General features: G+C 59.7%; 1 protein-coding gene across 6 annotated transcripts in view; it reads left to right on the top strand.

The window, feature by feature from the left end:
- Nucleotides 1–21354, top strand: part of STK32C (serine/threonine kinase 32C) — an 88170-nt gene that overhangs the window by 31069 nt on the left and 35747 nt on the right. The window contains exon 1 of one of the 6 annotated variants that reach the window (XM_064488573.1): nt 5186–5205. The exons of 3 other annotated variants lie outside the window; for them this stretch is intronic. Coding sequence is in view for 1 of the 3 variants with exons in the window: in XM_064488571.1 (XP_064344641.1) it covers nt 8819–8837 (19 nt within the window). In the remaining 2 variants the exon portion in view is untranslated. Of the gene's footprint in view, nt 1–5185; nt 5206–8752; nt 8838–16731; nt 16753–21354 lie in introns of those variants that run through there. 2 more of the 6 variants (XM_064488571.1, XM_064488572.1) reach the window with 2 other exon arrangements.

The raw sequence follows: 21354 nt of genomic DNA, 5'->3' as shown, positions 1-21354 counted from the left end.
TATTAAATCCATAAGTCAATTTTAGGGAGGATGGACAGCTTAATGATATTGAGTATTCCAATCCATGAACATGGTATATCTCTCCACTACTTAAGTCTGCTTTAGTTTCTCTCTGCAGTGGATTGCAATTTTCAGTATGCAGGTCTTGTACATTTTTATTAAATTTACTCCCCCAGTATTTTATGTTTATTTGGTGCTATGGTAAGTGGCATTATTTTTACAGTTTTGTTCTTAGATTTTCTTACTGCTGGTACATAGAAATACAGTTAATTTTTCAAATTAGTTTTATTGAAGCATAACTTACATAAAATAAAATTAATCAATTCTAAAGATGTGTTTCAGTGAGATTTGACAAATGTATACAGTCAGATCACCACCACTGCACTCAAGTGTGGAATATCTCTGTCACCCCAGGACCTTTCCCGTACCCCTTTCTGGCCAATCTGATCACGTGCCAGAGCTGCCGCGCGGGAGGAGGGGCAGTGCCCCACGTCTCGTCATTCCTTTCAGTTCTCAATGGTGATTCTGGAAAAGGAGAAGTTTTTAATTTTGGTGACTCAGTCCTTCCTTTATGGCTTGTTCGTTTTGTGTACTTTCTAGAAAATCTGCCTAACTCTTGATCACAAAGGTTTTTTTTCTTTATTTTCTTCTAGAATTTTTATAGCTTCAGCTGTTAATTTTTGTTTATGTTCCATTTCACGTTGACTTTTGTATTGACAAATAGAAAGGGCCAAGGTTCTCTCCCCATCCCTCCTCCTCCTTCCGCAACATGATGTCTGTCTGATCCGGCACCACTTGTTGAAATGACCATCCTTCCCCCACTGAAGTCCTTTAGCATCTTTCCTGAAAGTCAGTTGAACTTATGATCATGGGTCTATTTCTGGACTCTCTTCTGTCCCGTTGGCCTGTCTGTCTGACTTTACACCAAAACCACACTGTATTGATTGTCCTGGTTTTATAGCCGGTCTTGGAAGCAAACGTGTTTGCCCTCCAACTTTGTTCTTCTTTTTCAGAATTGTTTTGACTCTTCTAGATTCTTTGCCTTCCTGTATATATTTTAAAATCAGTTTGTCAGTTCCTAGAATGAGCTGGCTGAGACACTGATTGGGGTCACACGAGACTACTGATCAATTCAAAAAGAACGGATCTCTTAACCTTCTGAGTTTTCCAGTCCAGGAGCGTGGAGTGGCATGCCGTTCTGGTCTTTAATTTCTATCAGCACGGCTTCATGATTTTCAGTGCGCAGGGGCTGCACACACTTCATTTATCCCTACGTGTTTATGGGTCTAAAAAATAAGTTGCTGTGTATTGACTGTATCCTGAAACCATGCTGATCACCCTATTCTGGTCTCTGATTGTAGACTTCCTAGGGTTTTCTACGCCACTGTTGTGTCATTTGTGGACAAAGACAGGTTTACTTCTTCCTTTTTACAACTTTATGCTTTTTTATGCTGTCTAGGACCTCCAGCCCAATGTTGAATAGAGGCCGTGGGGGCAGACAGCCTTGCCTTTTTCCTGCTCTTAGGGGGAAAGCGTTCAATATTCCACCATTAAGTGTAATGTCAGCTGAGCTTTTTCAAAGATTGCCTTATCAGATTGAGGACGTCTCCTCTTCCTCCTGTGCGGAGTTTTTTTTTTTGTTTTTGAGTCATTAATGGTTGTTGAATTTCGTCAGATGCTTTTATCCGTACCTGGGAAGATGACCGCCCTCATTTAGCCAGCGTGGTAAGTCGCCCTGACTGACTTCTGGACGGTCCACCAGTCTTGCATCCTTTGGTTCATCTTTAGATACTGCTGGACTCAGCGTGCTAATACTTCATGATTCCTGCATTGATGCTCGTTAGGGATATTGGTCTAGGTTTTCTTTTCTTATAGTGGCCTTGTCTGGTTTTGGCGTCAGGTGTAGGCCAGCCCCGTGAAACGGACTGGCAGTGTCCCCTCTCCTCCGTTTTCTGAAGAAGTTTATGTGGGTTGGTGCTGTTTCTCCACTACACAGCTGCTGGCTTTCACCAGTGACGCCGTCTAAGCCTGGAGTTTTCTCTGTGGGGAGATTTTAGTGACAAACTTGATTTTGTTGATAGATACGGGGTGTTTAGATTTTCCGTGTCTTCTCATGTTAGTGTTGGTGACCCGTCCTTGGAGGATGGAGCTTGTCCGTTTCGTCCAGGTTGCTGTGTTTGTTGGCACAAGGAGGTTACTTTTCTTTTAATGTCTGTAGTGATGCCTCGCTTCACTCCTGCCAGTGTTGTGTTTTCTCTCTCTGCTTTTTTTTTTCTGTCTGTCAGTAACAGAGAGGGATGGTGAAATCTCCAGCCCTGTTGGTTAGTCCGTTTCTTCCTTTTGTCCGGTTGGCTTTGCCTCATGTATTTGGCTGCATGTACGCTTGGTGCTGCTGTGTCCGGGACGATCTGAATCTTTTATCCTTAGGAAACGCCTGGTAATGTTCCTTGGCCTCAGGCCTGCTTTGATAGTAACGTGGCTGCTGCCCCACTTTCTTTGGTTGGTCTCCACCCTTCACCTCTCGCCGGTACCTTCCGTGGAATGTGGTTCCTTTATAAATAACACATGGCTGATGCTTGCTTTTTAAACTCCAGTCTGAAAATGACTGCTTTGTAATTGGAATGTTAATCCATTTGCTTTAGTGTAACTGTATGTTGAAGTCTACAGTCGTGCTGTTTTTCTGTTTTTCCATTTGTTATCCCACCTATTAACTGTTTATCGTCAGTGTCCCCATGTTAGAACATAAGCCCCTTGTGGGGGGAGCTGTTCACTGAGCACCCAGCCCTTAAATCTGGGGATCTACGCTGAGTTTCCCCTGGGCCTTTGGGGTGGGGGGTCCCAGAGCTGCAGCCCCTGAGTGGTTTATCTGGATGGAAAGGCCCGCATGGTCAGCGGTGTCTGCGTGGGTGGCTGCGCTGCCCGGCACCTGCACCGTCCTGTATGCCCCACCTCCAGCCACCACCTCCTGGGCTTGAGGCTGACATCTGAGCCTCCTCTTTCGGCCCGGCACCCCTGGCAGACCCTCCTGGCAACAGGTGTCGGGTCTGGGTGGTCTCGGGCCTGGTTGGTGAAGTCGCCCCTTTAACGCCATGCCCCTGGGCCCATGAGATGCTGCGCTTCGTTTGGCCAGTGGGGCTGGAGGCTGCAGATGCCCGAAAAGTCCTCAACGGCAAGTCCCAGATTTGGAGAATCTGTGACAAAGAGGAGCGTTTTCTGTAGCCAGACAGGTACTGGTCGGCGCTGTGGGCTCCCTCATCATGGCTGACGGTTGCGGGGTGCTGCACCCTCTGCTCCTTTGGGCACCTGGCCACTGGCTGTGGTGGGGGCTGGGCAGGGCCTGCTGGGCACCAGTCTGGGAGAAGTGGGCGCCATCTGGGGCCCTGGGGAGGAGAGGTGGGAGGCGACAGCTGGTTGCTTCCACACTGTCGCCACCACCGCGGAGCCAGACCGTGTGCTGTCACCGCACAAGCCCCTCGCTGTCGCGCGGGGTCATCTCCATGACAGCCTCCGTCTGCACCCTCCACTCCTCCAGCTGCCTCGGCTCTGCAGCAGACGCCACGATGCGGAAAGCCAGCCGGACCCTCCCAGCTTTTCCAGGGAGCAAACTGCTCCTCACCTGCTTCCTCTGTGCCCAGGGGGTAGGGGTGGCCCCTTCCCGAGGCCAGACCCTCCCTCAGCATGGGCCAGGAGCTCCCATCACCATGAGTGCCCTCCCTTCCGGGGGTCTCTGGCCCATTTCAGCGCCAGGGGAGGGGTGTCCAGGCTGCTGGGTGGCACAGCTGGGAAAGCCTGCCTGGGACGCTGCTCAGCCTTCGATCCTCAAAACCTCTGTGCCTCAGTGACACTTCTTATTTTCTAGTAGCCCCTTTGCGCCAGTCTGCTCTGCCCATGTCCTGCAGGCCCCTCCGAGTGCCTCCAGCCTTTGCGCGTCTCTGCGCTTATCCCTGAGCCGTGCGGCGCGGGGTGGGGAGGGCCTTCCCAGGGCTGCCTCGCAGGGTCTGCAGATGCTGACATGGGCGGGCGTCACTCTGGGTCCACGGCCTTGGCTGACTCCCGGGTGCCCAGTCCGGCCCTGCCCCCCACCGCAGGGCGCCCACCCGCTCTGCCCAGGCCTCACCATTCGCTCCCCTGGATGCCATGCCTGGTCTGCCGCCTGTGTGGGGGTCTGTGCTGGTGGTGGCCCTTTGTGGGGGAGCGAAGGGCCTGGGCTCCCTTTACCCTGCGAGCTCGGGGCAGGGCCGGCCTCCGAGGGGTGGGCTCGGGGATGGATATGGTCCCGCTGGCTTGTCTCCCTTCCCTCTGGTGACAAAACAGGAGCAGCAGAGTCACCTCCATGGCTGAGTTCCAGCGAGGAGAGGCAGTTGGTGGTCAGGACATGTAACCGATGGCCCCTCGTCTCGTCACAGGGCAGCTGCGCCATCAGAATGCCCTTTGCTGCCTCTTCCTAACAGTCATCGGCTTTACTCTTTTTCCCTCAGGTGGGGGCTTCCGTGCACATTACCACCCCCACCCCCAGCCTGAGGCCGTCAGTTAAATAAGCAGCAAAGGCTCTCGGGCACAAGGGCAGGCTGGGCACTGCCGCCCGTGGGCCCCTTGTCGCGCGGCTGTCTCGGGGTGTTGCTCCCCACGTGAGGGCGGCAGCGCCCGACACCTGGGGAAGGTGACACGGGAGCCTTTTCGGTCCCAGCTGGCGCGTTGGCTGTCCCAGGGACACGTGGCCTGGGGAGGGGGTGGCGTGAATCTGCTTTTTTTTGGGAGCAGTGGTGGGTGGTTCTGCGAGGCCCTCACGGCTGCTGCGGCCACAGGCCCCGCTGAGCTGGGCTCCACGTGTCTCTCTGAGCACAGCGTGGCTGCGGGTGCAGCCCAGCACCCCTCCCCCGCCGGCCCAGTGCGTGCGGCTGCGCGTGTGTGGCCGGGGCTCCGCCTCGGCTGGGTCGGCAGGATGCGGTCAGACGATGGCCTGGCCGCGGCTCCGGCCTCACGGGGATGTCTGGCCCCCTCCCTCCGTCCCTGCTTGGGCTGAGATAGCCGCCCAGCTTCTCCCGCTGGGGACTGAGGCTTGCGTGGTCCCTGAGCCAACCCTAAGGGCCCGAGCACCAGGAGAAGGGGCTTCCCTGGACGGTGGCCTTGAAAGCCGCCTGACCAGCTGCTGCAGGGCGAGAACCTCCCATCTGCTCATTTTGCCCCAGAAGCCCTCTTCTTGGGGTAAGATTTTAATTTCTTTAGACAGTGTTTCCAGTGCTTTCCAGGTCAGGTTCCAGGAGGATATCCTTGGGGCTGTATGAGAATATTTTGTTCTTTTATTTAAAAAAAGCCATTCTTGTAAGGGCAAGGTATAGCTCAGTGGCAGAGCGTGCTCAGCATGCTCGAGGTCCTGGGTTCAATCCGCAGTACCTCCATTAAATAAACAAATAAATAAATAAATAAACCTAATTACCACCCCCCCCCAAAAAAAAACCCCACAAACAAAAAAAAATGTAAGGAAAAAATTTTTTTTTAACTTTTTTAAAAAAAGTCACTCATACGAGCATGAGAAACACGGGTCTGCGTCCCCGAAGACGCGAGTTGGCAGGTGGATTCTTTCGCCCAGTAGGGGTGGTCTGGTGAAGTAAGGGACAGCTGGGGCTGTTTTTGTATCTCATTTAAAAGGCTTTAAAAAAAATAAAATAGAGAAGCATAAAGAAGAAAACCAAAAATAGCCCATAATCTCACACCCAGATCATCTCTACTGGGATAAAAAAGTAATTCACGTTCCAAGTTCAGATACTCAAACGCCCAGAGGACTAGGGGATGGACAGTGAAGCTGTGTCACACGCGTGTGCGTGCGTCTCTACACGCGTGTGCCGCCAGCGTGGAGGTCCTGGTTTACAGGAACAGACTGTCGTGTCCGGGGAATTCTGGGCTTTTACAAAAGCTTCATGGCGTCTTTTTGTCCCCCTGGATTTTAAGGTCTACACAGTATTCCACTTGACAACACCCATTGTCTGCAGTCTACACAGTGAACAACACGCCACGTGGCGTCTGCACAGCAGTCTGTTTACCGCTCACTGGAGGGTGTTCCCACCCCGGTCACGGGCCCCTGGGCTGTCTTGGGGCTTTCTGGTCTGCAGGTGTAAGTTGTGAATGTCACTGCATGTTGGTCTCGATGAACGTCGTGCGTCACTGACATGGAATTCACAGCAGCTGCACTGTGGCCTTAAAGAGCGAGTGCCCCCACGCTGGTCGCTGTCGCTTCGGCAGGGCCCCCGCTCGCCGCCGCAGTGGCTTGGGGTGAGCCAGCCTCCCCGCCGCCTCCAGCGCAGGCGGAGGCCGGGCGCGTCTCTGTGCTGCGTTGGTGGAGTGAGGGGGACACCGTCCTGGGTCTGACCCCCGAGTGTCACAGTGACCGGCCCGTCAGGGCCTCGGCCTTTTTCTGTTGGCTTGGCTTCCTCGCTGTGTGTGGGTTTGCTGGGATTCAAGGAGATTTGCCCTTGGTTTGGTCGTATTTATTGCAGATACCTTCTCCCAGTTTGCACTGTTCTGATTTTTTTAATTGGGCTACTTTTTCTCTACACAGAAGCTTCTGATGTTTATAGGATTAAGGTCAACCCATCTGACAAGCAGTCTCCCTTTGTGCTTCTGGGCTTTGCTTCCTCCTTAGAAGGGCACCTCTTGCTCCAGAATTACAGATACATTCGCTCACTCGTCCCTAGAGCTCCTGTGAATTCACTGTGTGTGTTTGGGGGGATGTCCTGAGGGGATGTGGGCCAGCAGGCGATTCAGGGTCTCAGCCCTCCGTCCAGTGGAGGCCAGCGGGGGTCGGGCCGGCTCTCCAGGCCCAAGGTATCCTCACGAGAAGAAGCCCGCTGGGGCCGCAGGTGAGGCAGGACGCCGACACTACTGAGGGTCTGGGTCCTAGCGAGCCCCAGCCTGCCGCCTCCCTGTGCGGGAAAGGGCGCGAGCTGCGGCCTGCTTTGTGCCCAGGCCTGCGCAAGCAGGGTGGGCCCGGTCCTCTCCGTGCAGCTCTCCGGGACCGTCTTGCAGTCCGGCCACCCCCTCTGCGCGCCATGTGGGTTTTTGTCCTGGAAACAACAAACTAGAACATCCCCGAGGATGCAGACTCCTGGCTCTGCTCGGTTCTTCGACTCTTTATTTTTGGAAGCCCCCAAGAGAACAGAAGCCTTGTGCTCTGTCTGAAAATCATATCTTTGCTTAATTCTATTCAAGTTTGGCCAGAAATAGACACACCCCTTTGCCAGGATGGTAATCCAGCCTCTTGATCCGGAAGAGGGTGGTTAGAGAGGGGGAGCGGGGCTGTGGGGGAGCCGGCTGTGTCCTCGATCCCTGGGGGTGTCTGCTGTGAGCCATCGGGCTGTGGACCAGCCTGGTCACTCGGGCAGCTGTGCCCGGGTCAGAGACGTTGTGTGCGTGTGTGTGGGGAAGGCTCCGACTGCATTTAACCGGCACCCGGGACCCCATTTAAATGCCTCGCAACCAGCTCAGGGTAGAGGCCTGGACCCCTGTCCTGTGCCAAGGCCTGGGGCAGGGCTCCGTCTGCGGGCCGTGGGCGACGCCACCTGCTGGCCTCAGACACCTCAGCTTTTCGGCGTTTCATGACTCTCTTTAAAAATCAGCTTCTTGCATCTTTCCTTGCGCGTTGTTTTCCCAGCAGTCTCTGTACTGTTTTCTAGCTATACATCCACCTTCTGATATTTTTGGGGATTGGAAAAATTAGCCATCAGAAAATGGCGTCCAGACTTGGGGTGCGGGTCTGTGTGAGACAGGACGAGGCGCGGGGGCAGCAGACGCGGGTGTTCTGGGTGTTCTCGGCTGCACACAAGCTCCTTCCCACCCACAGAGACGCCACAGCCCAGAGAGGGCCGGGGAGCCTGCGTTTCCCACACAGACGTCCCCGTAACCTCCCCTCTCCCCACCCAAGTGGGGGCACCTCTGCTTCCTCGCAGGGAAGCAGGAGGGAGGAGCAGGGAGGGACGGACGGGCCTGGGGGGACTTTGGTTGGAGCCTGATGCATCTCTTATGGGGGGGTCTCTGAGGGTCTCCTGGGGAGACTGAGCCCAGAGGAGGCACAGGAAGCCCGTCCGACTTGGAGTCCCGGGTGTGGGTGAGCAGCTTGGGGCCGTGTTGGACGCTGGCCACTCGGCAGTTTGCCGGCACTGTGAGATCACGTCGTTGGAGGAAATGAGGCGGAATAGATGGATCTGAGACTCTGATGGGCTTTTGGAGTAAACTGTCGGCCCCCCTCCCTGTGCTCGGATGCCAATAAATTGACCACTTCTCCAAAGCCAGGCCAGGCCGTGCTCTCCCGAAGGGTGGACCGCAGGCCCCTCGCGCCTGCCACACCCACCGCACCGTTACGGTTGCTCCCCGCACTCTTCCCCGTGGGCCCTGGAGGGTGGCGCGGCTGGGCAGCGCTGGGGCAGCACCCGGGACAGCGCCCTTGGCGCCTGGGCTCCCCTCGCGCCTCTAGGAAGCCGGCGTGGTTTGTGCATCAGCCGGGCCCTGTTGTGTGGAGGTGGGTCCTCGGGAACTGGGGGCCGAGGGCTGATTTCTTAGGGCCCCTGCCGTGGCTGTCACCTCAAATGGCCCTCCTCTGAGGTGCAGCTGCCCCCCGCTGGCTGGGAGGTCCTCTGGGGAGTGGGAGGGCAGCTGGTCCTGGCCAGCGACGGCACAGAGGTGGGGAGAACGCATGTGCTGACCGGCGTGCTCCTGCTCTGGCCGTGACGCTCTGCTCTGTGTTTGCCCAGGTTCATCCTGCAGGCGGGCCAGTGCCTGTGGGCTTGGGGTGGCCTCATCTGGACCAGGGCAGTGGCCAGGCTCCATGAAGTCTGCAGCCTCGGGTAAGCGTCCTCTAGGTGGTGTGGCCGCCGCAGGCTGCTAAAAGGCTTTGTCACCACCCCTCTCCTGCAAGACAAGCAACCATGTGGTTTATTAAAACTTAAATATCCACTTTCCATCAAAAACATATGCAAATTTCTTTTTAAAGAGAAGGTCTGAAATAAAACCACGCACTTACTGTGAGGTGGAATTTAAAATAGCAACTTTTCCTTAACAATCCCTGCGTTTCTTCTGTTTATCCAAACGCAGCGTGGGACCAGCGTGGGACTAAGACGCCAGCTGCCCTTGCATGAGGGCACACTGCACTGGGGCTGGCTGTCAGCTGCTCCCCAGGCAGGGAGGGCCCCCACCACGTGCGCCAGTCCCTCTGCTCTGGCCCCTCGCACCAGGGGAGGCGTCCCCTCCGCTGAGCTCCAGCCTGGTTGGCGTCGTGGTCTCAGGTGGCCACACCTGGGATGGGCAGCTCGCGGGGGCGGCCAGGCAGTTCTAGGGAAGCCGGCACTGGAACTGTGAGGTCTTAGCTCACCGGGCAGAAACCTGCCTCCCGCTTTTGCCCTCCTCTGGCCGCCCTGGCGAGGTCTGGTCCTGCCCCATCCCGTCCTGTCCTGTCCTGTACGGAGGCCCCCAGGGTGGCTGACCCAGGGCAACTCTCTCCTCGACTCCAGCCTGAACACTCCATTCGTCTTGCAGACGGTTGGGTTCCCTACGTATTTTCAAAATTCCACGGATCTTAAAAAATAAGTCGCCCAAGCACACTGTCAGGTCAGCAGGGGCCACCTGGGAGAGGAGCCCTGGGAGGGGAGCCCTGGGAGGGGGCCCTGGGAGGGGGGCCCTGGGAGGGGAGGGGCTCTGGGAGGGGGGCCCTGGGAAGGGGGCTCTGGGAGGGGAGCCCTGGGAGGGGGCCCTGGGAGGAGGGCCCTGGGAGGGGGGCCCTGGGAGGGGAGCCCTCGGAGGGGGCCCTGGGAGGGGGCTCTGGGAGGGGAGCCCTCGGAGGGGGCCCTGGGAGGGGAGGGGCTCTGGGAGGGGGCCCTGGGAGGGGAGGGGCTCTGGGAGGAGGCCCTGGAGGGGAGACCTGGGAGGGGGGCCCTGGGAGGAGGGCCCTGGGAGGGGAGCCCTGGGAGGGGGGCCCTCGGAGGGGGCCCTGGGAGGGGGCCGAGGCCAGTGAGGGGGGGGCGGCTCTGCGATTCTTCTTTCGCTCAGTCACTCGTTCGCTCAGCCATTTGCTCGTTCATTCATTCGCTTACTCACTCATTCAGTCTTCCAACAAGCCCCTGTTAGGTGCTGAGGACTGGGCTTGGTGCTGCAGGGGTACTTGTCTGAGTCCCCCGGCAGCACTGCAGTCACCCCAACCTGGATCTGCCAGGGACTCAGAGCACCTTTTGGGGCAAAGAGCTTCCTCTTTTGATTGGAGGCCACCCTCAGGGTGAGGCCATTTAGCCAACATAAGATGCTCCTTCGAAAATCCCACCTGATTGCTCGAAAGCCGTTAGAGGGCCTGACTGACTCGGTGAGGCTTAGGTAAAGGTGCGGGGCTCTGCGTGGGGGGGCCAGGGCGCTCCCAGGTGCTGGGGGCACGGCGGCCGCCTGCGGTCCCGCTGCTTTGTGAGCGGACAGGCAGGAGTGAGACTGTCCGCTCTTGTCAGCTCAGCCAGTGGCCTTTGCACCTTAGGGGGTAAACCCACCCGTCAGCCAGCCTGAGGCCCAGCAGCCGGGGCCGGAGGAGGCGGCTCCCGGCAGGGCAGGGGGCTGGTACACGGCCTCGAGGCCCCATACTCGCCTCAATACGCTTTTCCCCGCACCACCGCCCCTCCCGCAGCGCCTCCGAGGACGCCCGAGGTCCCCAGGGGAGGACGCGGCTCGGCTGCGTCTCTTTCCCACAGCTTGGAAGTTGCCCGGACCCCGGGGCAGCATGCAGGCTCCGGGCAGGATGTGTCTGTCAGACCTGGGGCTGGCGCTCAGCACAGCCACTCGAAGAGGCCTTGTGCCGGACCTCTGTGCCCCCAGCTGTGCAGGCACACCACAGACACACGCGCACACAGGTGTGGTCTGAGGTGTGTCACTGAGCTCCAGAGGAAGAGTGACTTCTGTCTTGGCCAAACGCCTCCCATTTGGGCCAGGTTACAAGGGACCCAACAGGAGCCCAGCGCCCTCACCGAGCGCTCTGCTTCTGGAGGGGCGTGGTCCCCTGGTTCACCTAGTCTGCTCTGACCAGACTGAGCCCGGGGCACGTGAGTCACTGGCCAGAGACGCCACGTTGGGGATAAGGGGACCAGGGAGGCCTGGGGCTGGGCTGGGAAGCCCCAAGTGTGCGACATTCGGTGGGCACAGCCTGTGGGATCCCGCGGGGCCCAGGCTGGTCCTGAGCTGAGCCCTGGGCTGCGTGGGGTCACCCAGGATGCTGCTGGCCGAGCGGTCTCAGAGTCAGCCTGCTCCTGTGAGGGCGGGACGGCAGCTGTGCCTGCTCCCCGGTGGCGGGGCTGGATAGGGCCTCCCGCCCAGCCGCCCGCTCCCGGGGCTCACTGGTGCCTGGCAGACAGTGGGTGCCCCCGGCCTGTGCCCACAGCCTCTCTCCCCGTGAAGCCCAGGCCCCCAGGCTGCTCACGTGCCGTGAGCTCAGGCGATGTCCTGTGCTCCTTGGAGCCCCTTCCCGTCAGCCGAGCCCACTGCAGGCACCCTTGTCCCCCAGAAGCACTTCTAGCCAGCTCCCCAGCCCCACTGTGAACTCGCCCCCCTTTGCAGCACCATCCCCCACCCTGAGACTTGGGTTCTGACCCGGACGCCCCGCTTGTTGGCCCTGTGACAAGGGCAGATCACTGAACCTCTCTGGTCCTTAGACTCCTGCTCTCAGGCGGTGAACAACTCTCTCCTGCAACAGAGCAGATTGGATGCCTCAAAGTCCCCCTCCACGAAATGCTCATAATACGTGTTCTGTGTATTTTCACTGAGCGAAAATTGTGCTAAAGTGCGTATTGCTGATGAGTTTTGACAAACGTGTCCACCCATGTAACCAAGACCCCGCCCAGAAACGGAACATCTCCACCCGCCTGGAGGCCCCCCGCTGTTCCAGGCGGCCCCTCCCCGCGCCCAGAGGTGAGCCCTGACGCTGTTCCTGTCACTAGGGAGTAGTCGTGCCTGCCCTAGGGAGTAGTCGTGCCTGCCCTGAGCGTCCGTAATCAGAGCCACACTATGTGCGCCTTTCAGTCTGGCTTCAGTGCAGTGTTTCGGGGACCCATCCGTCTTGTTACGTATCAGTAGTTTGTTCTTTCTTAGAAGAAAATCGCCGAGCCCTGTTCTGTACGGGCACAGCTCAGCCTCTTCGTCCACTCTCCCGCAGATGGACGTTTGGGTTGGTTGCAGGATGTGGCTATTAGGAACAAGGTTGCAAAGAACATTCCTGTGTAGACGTCTGGTTTCTCTGGGGTGAGTAGGGACTGACTGCCTGGTGGCACCGTCGGGGTGTGTGTGGCTTTGTAAGAGGCTGCCAACGAGTTTTCCAAAGCGACATGTTCTGTTCCCACCAGCACGTGTTGGGTGGACTGTTCCCCGTCCAGCGGGCACAGTGCTGTCCGCCCCTCACCGGCCACCAGGTGGGGGCCGTGGTGCCTCGCCTGGTGTCTGAGGACGTCGCGCGTGGTTTCCGGTGCCCCTTGGCCTTGGTGTACGTCCTCCTCTGTAAACGGTCTGTCGATGTCTCTGCCTGTTTTTAAACTGGGTGTTCTGTCATTTTATTACTTACATAATCTGGTCACAACCCAGGTTTATTTTTCACGTCCTTAATAGTGACTTTTAGAGAGCACATGTTTTACATCTTGACGAAGCAAAACGGGCCTGGAAGGCGTGACTGGGTGTGCGGGCCGCGGAGAGCTGGGGCCGCGGTGGGAGGCAGGGCTGGGGGCCAGCTTCGTGGGCCGGGCTCCTTCTGGGGGGAGGTCGGCTGTCCTGTTGGCCCCCTCCACACACCCCCCGTCTTTCCAGACAGAACCCGCTGCTCTGCTGCAGAGATGGGTCCAGGAAATGGGTCGCTGCCTCCAGTCCTTTTTTGAAACTAGGCTGAATATAAATAAAATAGAGATTTGATGGATGAGGCTGGGTTTTTGTGAATTTAGCATCGGTGAATGTCAGAGCAAAGCTGCCTTGGCTGCACACGTGAATCTTACCTCTTCCATCCAGAAGGAACAAGGTTAATGACTGTCCTGCCCTCGCCTCCACCCCGCGCGATCACCTTGAGTAGGAAACCCGCGTGTGTCCCGCACAGACCTGATTCGCTCGGGAGTCACTTGTTAAATAAAATGAATTTTTTTATTGAGGTGAGATTCACGTAAAATTCGCCACTTTAAAGTGCATTCCAGTGTGGTGTCTGGTTCCAAGGCATTGTCACTGCCCCGGAGGATCCCACACGGGCAGCAGCCACGCCCTCCCGGGCAGCCGCCCTCTCTGCTTCCTGAGCTGGACTTCCCAGCACGTGACCTGAGCACCGCGGTGTCGGTGTTCTGCCGCTCTCGCTCAGTGTGACCCCCTCCAGGTCCATCCGCCCCCCGACGAGGGTCGGCGCTGCACCCCTTTGATGGCTGAGTGATATCCCGGGTGTGGACAGACCACCTCGCGTGCCTCCATCCCGAGCTGATGGGCACTGGAGTCCTTTCCACCTCCGGGCTAGTTCACGTCACCCCCTCGGGTCCGAGTGTCACAGGAGCACTTCCAGTTACCCGAACCGGGTACCTGCTCCCTCTCCTCCCTCCCTCACCCCGCCTGCTTCCTCTGGCCCCCGCGCCCACGTCTGCAGCCACACCCGGCTCTGAGTCCAGCACCACCTCAGCCCCGTGTGCCCGTGATGTCTCCCTCTGTTAACGGTCTCATCTCGGCGTGGACTCGTGCAGCCCGAGCTGGGACTTGACCAGCGACCCCGCTGCTGTGCTCTGCTCCAGGCAGCCACCAGCCGGGTCTGGGGGTCACGATTCCCTTAAGTTTTAAAAGCCTTTCCCACAAATGTATGCCCAAACGGTGGGTGTTCCTGGGCCTCACTGTGTTCCAGCCTCAGGGTGGGGGTGTCGGTTGCACCTGCGTGGGGTTGATTTGCTGGAACAGAACTGGGCACCGGGACCCTGTACCTGCTTCCTTTTTCCCATGTCAGAGGCTCCGGGTGCTGCAGGCGTGGTGTGGACCGGCCTGCACCTCCGTGTGGATCGGACCAGCTGGGGAACCCAGGCAGGGAGCTTGTGTGCGATTCCCCTGCAGAAGCCCTGGGCCCCTCCTGTTTCTACTTCCTTTTGACGAAGCCTGGACCTGCAGGAAATGCCAGCAACCACTTTGTGCAGCCCGGCTCCAGCCTCGGATGTGGGGCCAGTGCGGGCTGCGGAGGGCAGAGAGGGGGCAGGTTACTTCCCCGGGGGTTGTCCAGGGCAAGCTAGCCGCACATCGGGGCTTTCAGAGTGACGTGGGGATGCTGGGCTGGCTGCTGGCTCCCAGGGGATGCAGTGACCGTGGCTCAGGGTATGGGCACGAGTCCCCTGAGGGGCGGAAGCCAGCCTGACCGCTGTCCCCACCCCTACAGGCAGAGGGCACAGGGGCCCAGCCTGAGCCTTCTGGTGGGGTCCAGAGGGAAGGCCCTGCAACTGGGGGTCTGGAAGGGGAAGGGGCTCAGCCTGTCCTCTAAGCACCCTGGTTCTGGGTCTTGGCCATGCAGGGGGCCCACGAGGGCTGCCGTGGCGTGCAGAGCACTTTGACAGGCCTTGTTCCTCCCATTCCCCTTCCCTCCTTCCCCACGTGTTGACAGATCCCGCATGTCCTGTCCTCGGACTAAAATGGCCCTGGATGAATGGTGCCCTGTGGCCACCCTGGCCAGGAGAGCTGTGTGCAGACTGCCCAGCTGGGTGCCCGCGTGCGGAGCAGAGCTTCCTCCTGATGGCGCCTGTCAGCCTGAGCCTCAGTGGACCTGGGCCTGGAGTGATACGGTCCCTCAGGGGAGGGCTGGGGAGCAGCACCAGCCAGCTGGGGGCCCAGCTTCCTGAGAGGGGTCCGCGCTGGCCCTCATGTTGTGCCCTGTGCTCACAGACAGCAAGTGGGACCTCTTGCTCTGGGAAGGCTCGGCCCCCGTGGGTCGTGGTGTGGGAGCCTGTGCGTGTGCTGCGGGGCTGGGGCTTGGTTCTGCGGTGCATGGGAGTGGGCCGGGCTGAGGGGCCCTGGCTGGGCCGTGAGCAGAGAGGGGGTCCATCTCGCTGACACACATCTGTCTACTGAGCCGGCTGCCTGTTCGGAAGCTGCTGTCACCCCGACCCCGGCCGGCCTTTCCAGTGGGCCTTTGCTGTGTCTCTGTCCGGCTCAGCAGGCCAGGTCCCGTCAGCTGCTGGGGGCTGGATCAGTGATGCGGAGCATGGGGACCTGCCCTCTGTGGAGACCCCTCTGGGGGCAGCTCTGACGCAGGAGCCCCAGCCTTGTGACCTTCTCTTTCCTGAGAGCCGATCTCTGCCTGTACTTTTTCTCTATTAAATTAAACTTAATGCCATTTGTGATGTGACGTGTGTGGCTCTGGGCCTCGGTGACCTGGGCTCTACCCTTGTCCAGAAACAGGAAACCATGGCAACGGCCAAGACTGCGGTGGGGCGGGGTTAATAGTTAACCAGTCGCTGCGTGAAGGCTGATGGATCCCATAAGGCCAGGGGGATCTCCCTCCCCCACTGACGCCACCTGCTCCGCAGCCCCGTCCCGGAGGTCTGCAGTGGGCGTTCTGCGGGCAAACTGCAGGGGGAGCCCTGCCGTCCTGTGTGCGTGCCCCCATGGTCAGTCACATCCCCCCCCCCCACCCCGGGAGAGGACAGGACGCATGGGGTCGTGCTCCCGCCTGGCCGGGGCGTCTGGGGAGGCTGCAGAGGAGGTGCCCACATGGGGTAAGGATGGTCTCCCAGCCCGTGGTCTGGGCCCTGCTTGGGGAAAAGGGGGTAAAAGTGGCATCTGGTCCAAGCAGAGCTGCAGGCGGCCCAGCCCCAGGCCCCACTGCTGGCTTCTCTGGGCTCTCAGGGTGTGGGGGTCTCTGGGAGCCTGGACCTCAGGTGGGTGAGGGGCCGCCAGGCCTGGGCCAGTGGTCTGTTTCCGCACACGCCCGTGCATGCGTGTGTGTGTCAACGTGCAAACACACAGGTGCGCACACACAAATGTGCACACACACCCCTTCCAGTCAGGCTGTGTGTGGCCCCCCACCCTGCCACCCGGGTCCTGCTGACACCCAGGTCCCCCAGAGCCGGCCTCAGATAAACCCAGAAAACCACATGTGCTGGTGAGGGCGCGGAGGAGCGGTGTGACGGTTCCTCAGAAACTGAACTGTCATTTGATCCCACAGACCCGCTTCTGGGTGTTTATCCAAAGGAGCTGAAAGCAGGGTCCTGAGAAAATATGGGCACACTGTGCTCACAGCAGCTGAGACATGAACACAATGCAGTGTCAGCCGTGGATGGACGGATGCGCGACCTGTGGTCTGTCTGCACCGTGGAATATTGTTCATCCTTGAGAAGGGACTCAATTTTGACATGTGCTGTGGCATAGATGGCGTGGGGGTCTGTCCTGCTGGTGGTACTGGCAGGGCTGAGCACCCCGGTGGTGGGAGGCAGCCAGCCGTGGGCCTTGGGCAGCAGGACCCTCTGGGTGGCCCCGGGGGAGGCGCCCCTGCCCCAACCCTGGCAGGTGGCAGGGGCCGCTGCCTCGGAGCAACGCCCTGCTCCCTGTTCCGTCCTGGCAACCTCCCTGCAGGCCTGGAGGAGCTGGGCCCAGCCGGCCAGAGATGCTTTATTGATCTGGCTGTTGCCTTAATCACTAATTTATGAAAGTTCCGGTGCCGTCTGGGGATGTGGATATGAAGCACTGGAACACGATTCCAGACTATTTTAGACCGGAGAGGGGCCAGGATAAACAGTGCTAGCACCGAGGGTGAGTTATGGGCGGAAGCTTTTTCTGGACGTGGCTGTGGGGAGGTCTCCCGGAGCCCCCCAGCCCCACCCTGAGTCCAGTCTGGGCGGGCCGGCGCGGCACCTGCTGGCTTCTGGTCTCTGGTCGCAGCCAGGGCTCCGGGTGTACTCTAGGCACCAGGGGCCAGATCGCTCCAAACTCAGGGACCCCAGAGGCTTCAGCTCTGTCTCTTGGCTGCTGCCACATCCTGGCAGTGTCTGTTTCTCAGAAGGACAGCTGGGAAGGGCTGCAGTGGTGGGAGGCACAGGGCTGCTCTGGGCGCCCCACGGATGGGCTGGGGGGCCCTGGTGGGTGGTGAGCTCTCAGAGGGGCCTGTGAAGGCTTCCCAGAGAAGGACACGAAGGTGTGCAGGTGGCCAGGCGGGAGTGAGTGCGGGAGTGGGTGCGGGAGTGTCTCAGGTGGAGGGAAGGGCAGGCCCCTTTGAGGGAGGGGGTGCCCAGAACCCCCTCCCCAGCTGTTTCCCGCCTGCGGACAGAACACCTGCCCTCATCACCCAGCTGTTCTGAGAACTAAAGGCGATAACGACTGCGGGGCCCTTGGCCTGTGGGGTCTCGGTCCTGCAGACGAGCAGGGGCACCCGGTCAGGGCCCCGCTGCGTCTGAGGTGACTGTCTGCTGGCCGCTCCCCGCGTGCAGGTGTCCGTGTCCACAGGCCGGTCCTGTGCTGGCCTGCGGGGCGCATGGGAGCTGCTCTGGGGCCGCCCTGCTCTGGGGGGCCTTGGTCAGACTGAACGATTTTCCTGGAGAGTTTTCTGGGTCATAGGATGTATGAGGAAATTTAAGCACCTTCTGAGTGAATTTCCACAACTTGCGACGTTTGTTAATCACAACAGCTTTGGGAACGGGGCTCTCCCGAAATGGGGACGCTGGCCGAGGCAGGCCCGGCCTGGGCTCTGGGTCCAGCCTGGCCCAGGGCTTGCTCTCTGGCCACGCGGCTTCTCTGCCCGCCGACCCCGAGACGTCAGGAGCCCAGCTGCCCCTCCAGGCCTGTGGCGCCCGCGCCTCATGGGTCATGAGACCGGTGACTCATGACTGCAGACCGTCTATTTTTACTCCCCAGGGCCCATCTTCTCGCTTGCTTTTCTCGTCGGAGCAGATTTTTGTCTGTTTTGAGAGAAGCCCTGGCCGATGAGAGGACCGCCTTCTGCCCTGAGATCCCAGCAGCACTTTCCCGGGAGCTTGCTGGGTCGGGCCCTCCTCCCGCGGGGCGCTGCCCCAGTGCTGGACTCTGGTGACGGTCGGGGTGGGGGGCGTCCCGGTCCTCGCCTCAGAAAGGAGGCTGGGCAGGCATGCGAAGGGCAGACTGTCGTTTTATTTTGGGGGAAGAGCGTTCAAATGTTACCCAGCCTCTTTGCTTGGGATCTTGGGGTCATGGCACAAGAGCCAGCGTTTGGTTTCTCTCCTGCCTTCGCCCGGATGCGTGGGCAACACCGGCCCCTTTCTCCTCCACCCCCTTTCCCCGTGAGCCTGTGGCCCGTCCCATTTTGTGCAGCCACCCGTGCAGGCCGGGTGTGCTGGTGCTGGGGCCCCTGTGTCCGGGCGGCACAGAGACAGGGACCGGGACGCCAGGGACCACTTGTTAGTTCCCCTGGAAACAAGGCCGTCAGAGTGCTGCCTGTGCCCCTGGCCTTTTCCCTGGGTGGTCGGCTTAGGGGAAGCCCTGAGTTTGGGTGAGAAACCCTCTGGGGTCATGGCTGCAGCCTCCTTGGAGGGGAGCAGAGCTTCGCCTGGGCTTTGGGCTTAGTGCTGAGATGGTCAAGGAAACTGGCCCATGGCCACCGGGCTCAGGCCACTGACCCTGAGCCGAGCCCACGTCTGCAGAGGGGACCTGGGCGGGCTCCCCTGAGGCCGTGGGTAGTGCAGGGGGTTGGTACTGGTGCCACAACCCTTGGGGAATAGAATTAAGCCTTCCTCCCGTCATGGTCCGGCGGTGGAATTAAGATGACCTGGTCTAGCTTCTGATGGTCAGCTCTGCAAAATAAAGGCATTCAGGAAGCACAGTCTTAAAGCCCTTTTTAAAAAATATTTATCCACTCCCACCAGGAGGAGTCTGTGGTCGTGCCTGTGTGGCTGTGCGGCGAGGGCCCAGTGCAGACATGTTTCCTTCGTGCAGGACTTAGGCTCCTGGCAGAGCCGTGAAGCTCGGGACTGCTCGGGCTGATTGATCTGCTCCTTCTACGCGCTTTGTAATCCTGGGGGCACAGAATGCAGGGGAAGGTGTATGCGGGTCTCTGGCACAGCCATGTGCTTCCAGCCCCAGCGGGTGGGCGGGGTAGACTGGGCCTGGGTGTCCGGGTTGGGCAGTGGTCCTGGGTTCCTCGAGGAGCCCCCAGTCGCCGGAGGGCAGAATTAGCTGGGTGGACTTGAGGCTCTCCAGGGGGTTGGGGCTGGCCAGGACTCTGAGCAGGGGCACGTGGCTGGGGCCACTGCCCTCAGGGGTGGTTCTCACCCGTGGTGGCTTCCCAGGTCTGGAGCCATGTCCACCTGCCCAGCCCTGGCCTGGCGGCTCACACCCACTGCTCTCGAGATGCTGCAGCCACACCTGGGGTCCCCATGCCCTCTGCGTCTACGCCAAGCGGTGTCCCTGACTGCCCGGTGCGCCATCTGCTGTCTGGGGTCCCATCTTGCAGCCGCCCCTGCTGGTGTCTCAGGAAGTGGGGAGGGTTGTGCTCAAAACCACAGGCCCGGCTCTGTGAGCTGCCCAGCGTGGACCGCAGGCCAGGGAGCCCACAAGGGCGGCCAGGCCCGGGCTCTCCGCATGGCTCCCTTCACCTGCTGCCCTGGCCGGAGCCCGCAGGCCTGCAGCGTCGCTCCCTTGGCCCCATCCAGTCAGCGCTCCGTGAGAAGCTCCCTCCATGGGGAGGGATGTGGGCGCCTTGTGTTTCTGACCTCTTACTTAATGCAGTGTCATTGCCATCTTTCCTCTCCCGGAAAGACTGAAGTCTGAAATTTGTGCTTTTCTCTAAAACATGGTGATTTTCTTGCTAAATGTCTTGCTAACTCATGGCCTCGGTGCCCATGCTCGGGGCTCCACATTCTGCTGGCCGCTGGAGCCGTGGGGCAGGGGCAACACAGCAAGCTGTCTCTGGGACAGGAGGCGCTAACTTCTCCCGCTGGGCCCACTGGACTGGGCGTTTGGCAGCGAGGCGCTGAGCCGGCCACGCACAGCAGGACACCCTCTGCAGGCCCATAGGGGCCACTCTTGAGGTGGGGCGAGCTCAGCCCTCGTCCTCGGCAACGTGTGGGAGTGGCCGGGGCTGCGCTGAACCCGAGTGAGGAAGGAGCCCTGGGCCTCCAGGCAGCAACAGGCCAGACCCAGGAGGAGACTGAGCAGACGGGCAGGTGTCCCCAGGCCCTGAGCCGCCCAGCAGAGCCTGTCTCTCCAGGCCACACTGCAGCCCCAGCCCTGTGTCCCCGATGCCTCACCTTTCCCCGCCGCCACCAAGGGCCTCCTCTGACCCCAAAGTCACACCAGTGCCTGTGAAGGAGGCCTGCCCCAAGCTGGCCTGCTCCCAGGGACACTGTCCCTAGAAGGACTGGGGCCACCATCCACCTTTCTGGTTGTGAAAGCTTGTGCTTGGTTACCTGGTCAGCCCACCTCTACTAGCGCAGGTAGAAAAGTACCTGGTTTAGAAGGACCCCGCAGAGTCGCCAGCACACGGCCCATCCTCCGCCCACACCGGGCAGTGTCTTCCTGCCATGCCAGTCTGGGCACCTTTGTCACCTCTGGGTGTCTCATGCTCCATCCCTGAGATAGGGTCACAGGCCTGGAGGCACACAGACCTGGGGGTACAGACCTGGGGGACATAGACCTGTAGGGCACATAGACCTGGGGGTTACATAGACCTTGGGGGCACATAGACCTGGGGGTACAGACCTGGGGGGCACATAGACCTGGGGGCACATAGACCTGGGGGTGCATAGACCTGGGGGTACAGACCTGGGGGGCATAGACCTGAGGGGCACATAGACCTTGGGGACATACACCTGGGGGGCGCATAGACTTGGGGGGCACATAGACCTGGGGGGCACAGACCTAAGGGGCACATAGACCTGGAGGCACATAAACCTATGGGGCACAAAACCTGGGGGTAGAGACCTGGGGCACATAGACCCGGGGGGCACATAGACCTGGGGGGCACATAGACCTGGGGCACATAGACCTGGGGGTCACATAGACCTGGGGGGCGCATAGACCTGGGGGTCACATAGACCTGGGGCGCATAGACCTGGGGGTCACATAGACCTGGGGGGCACATAGACCTGGGGCGCATAGACCTGGGGGTCACATAGACCTGGGGGGCACATAGACCTGGGGCGCATAGACCTGGGGGTCACATAGACCTGGGGGGCACATAGACCTGGGGCGCATAGACCTGGGGGCACATAGACCCGGGGCGCATAGACCTGGGGCGCATAGACCTGGGGGGCACATAGACCTGGGGCGCATAGACCTGGGGGTCACATAGACCTGGGGGGCACATAGACCTGGGGCGCATAGACCTGGGGGCACATAGACCCGGGGCGCATAGACCCGGGGCGCATAGTCCTGGGGGGCACATAG

Source organism: Camelus dromedarius, chromosome 8, assembly GCF_036321535.1.
Source record: "Camelus dromedarius isolate mCamDro1 chromosome 8, mCamDro1.pat, whole genome shotgun sequence".
In the NCBI taxonomy this organism is placed as follows: domain Eukaryota; kingdom Metazoa; phylum Chordata; class Mammalia; order Artiodactyla; family Camelidae; genus Camelus; species Camelus dromedarius.
Note: the sequence above shows the minus strand (reverse complement) of the source record. Positions and strands in the feature narration are given on the sequence as shown.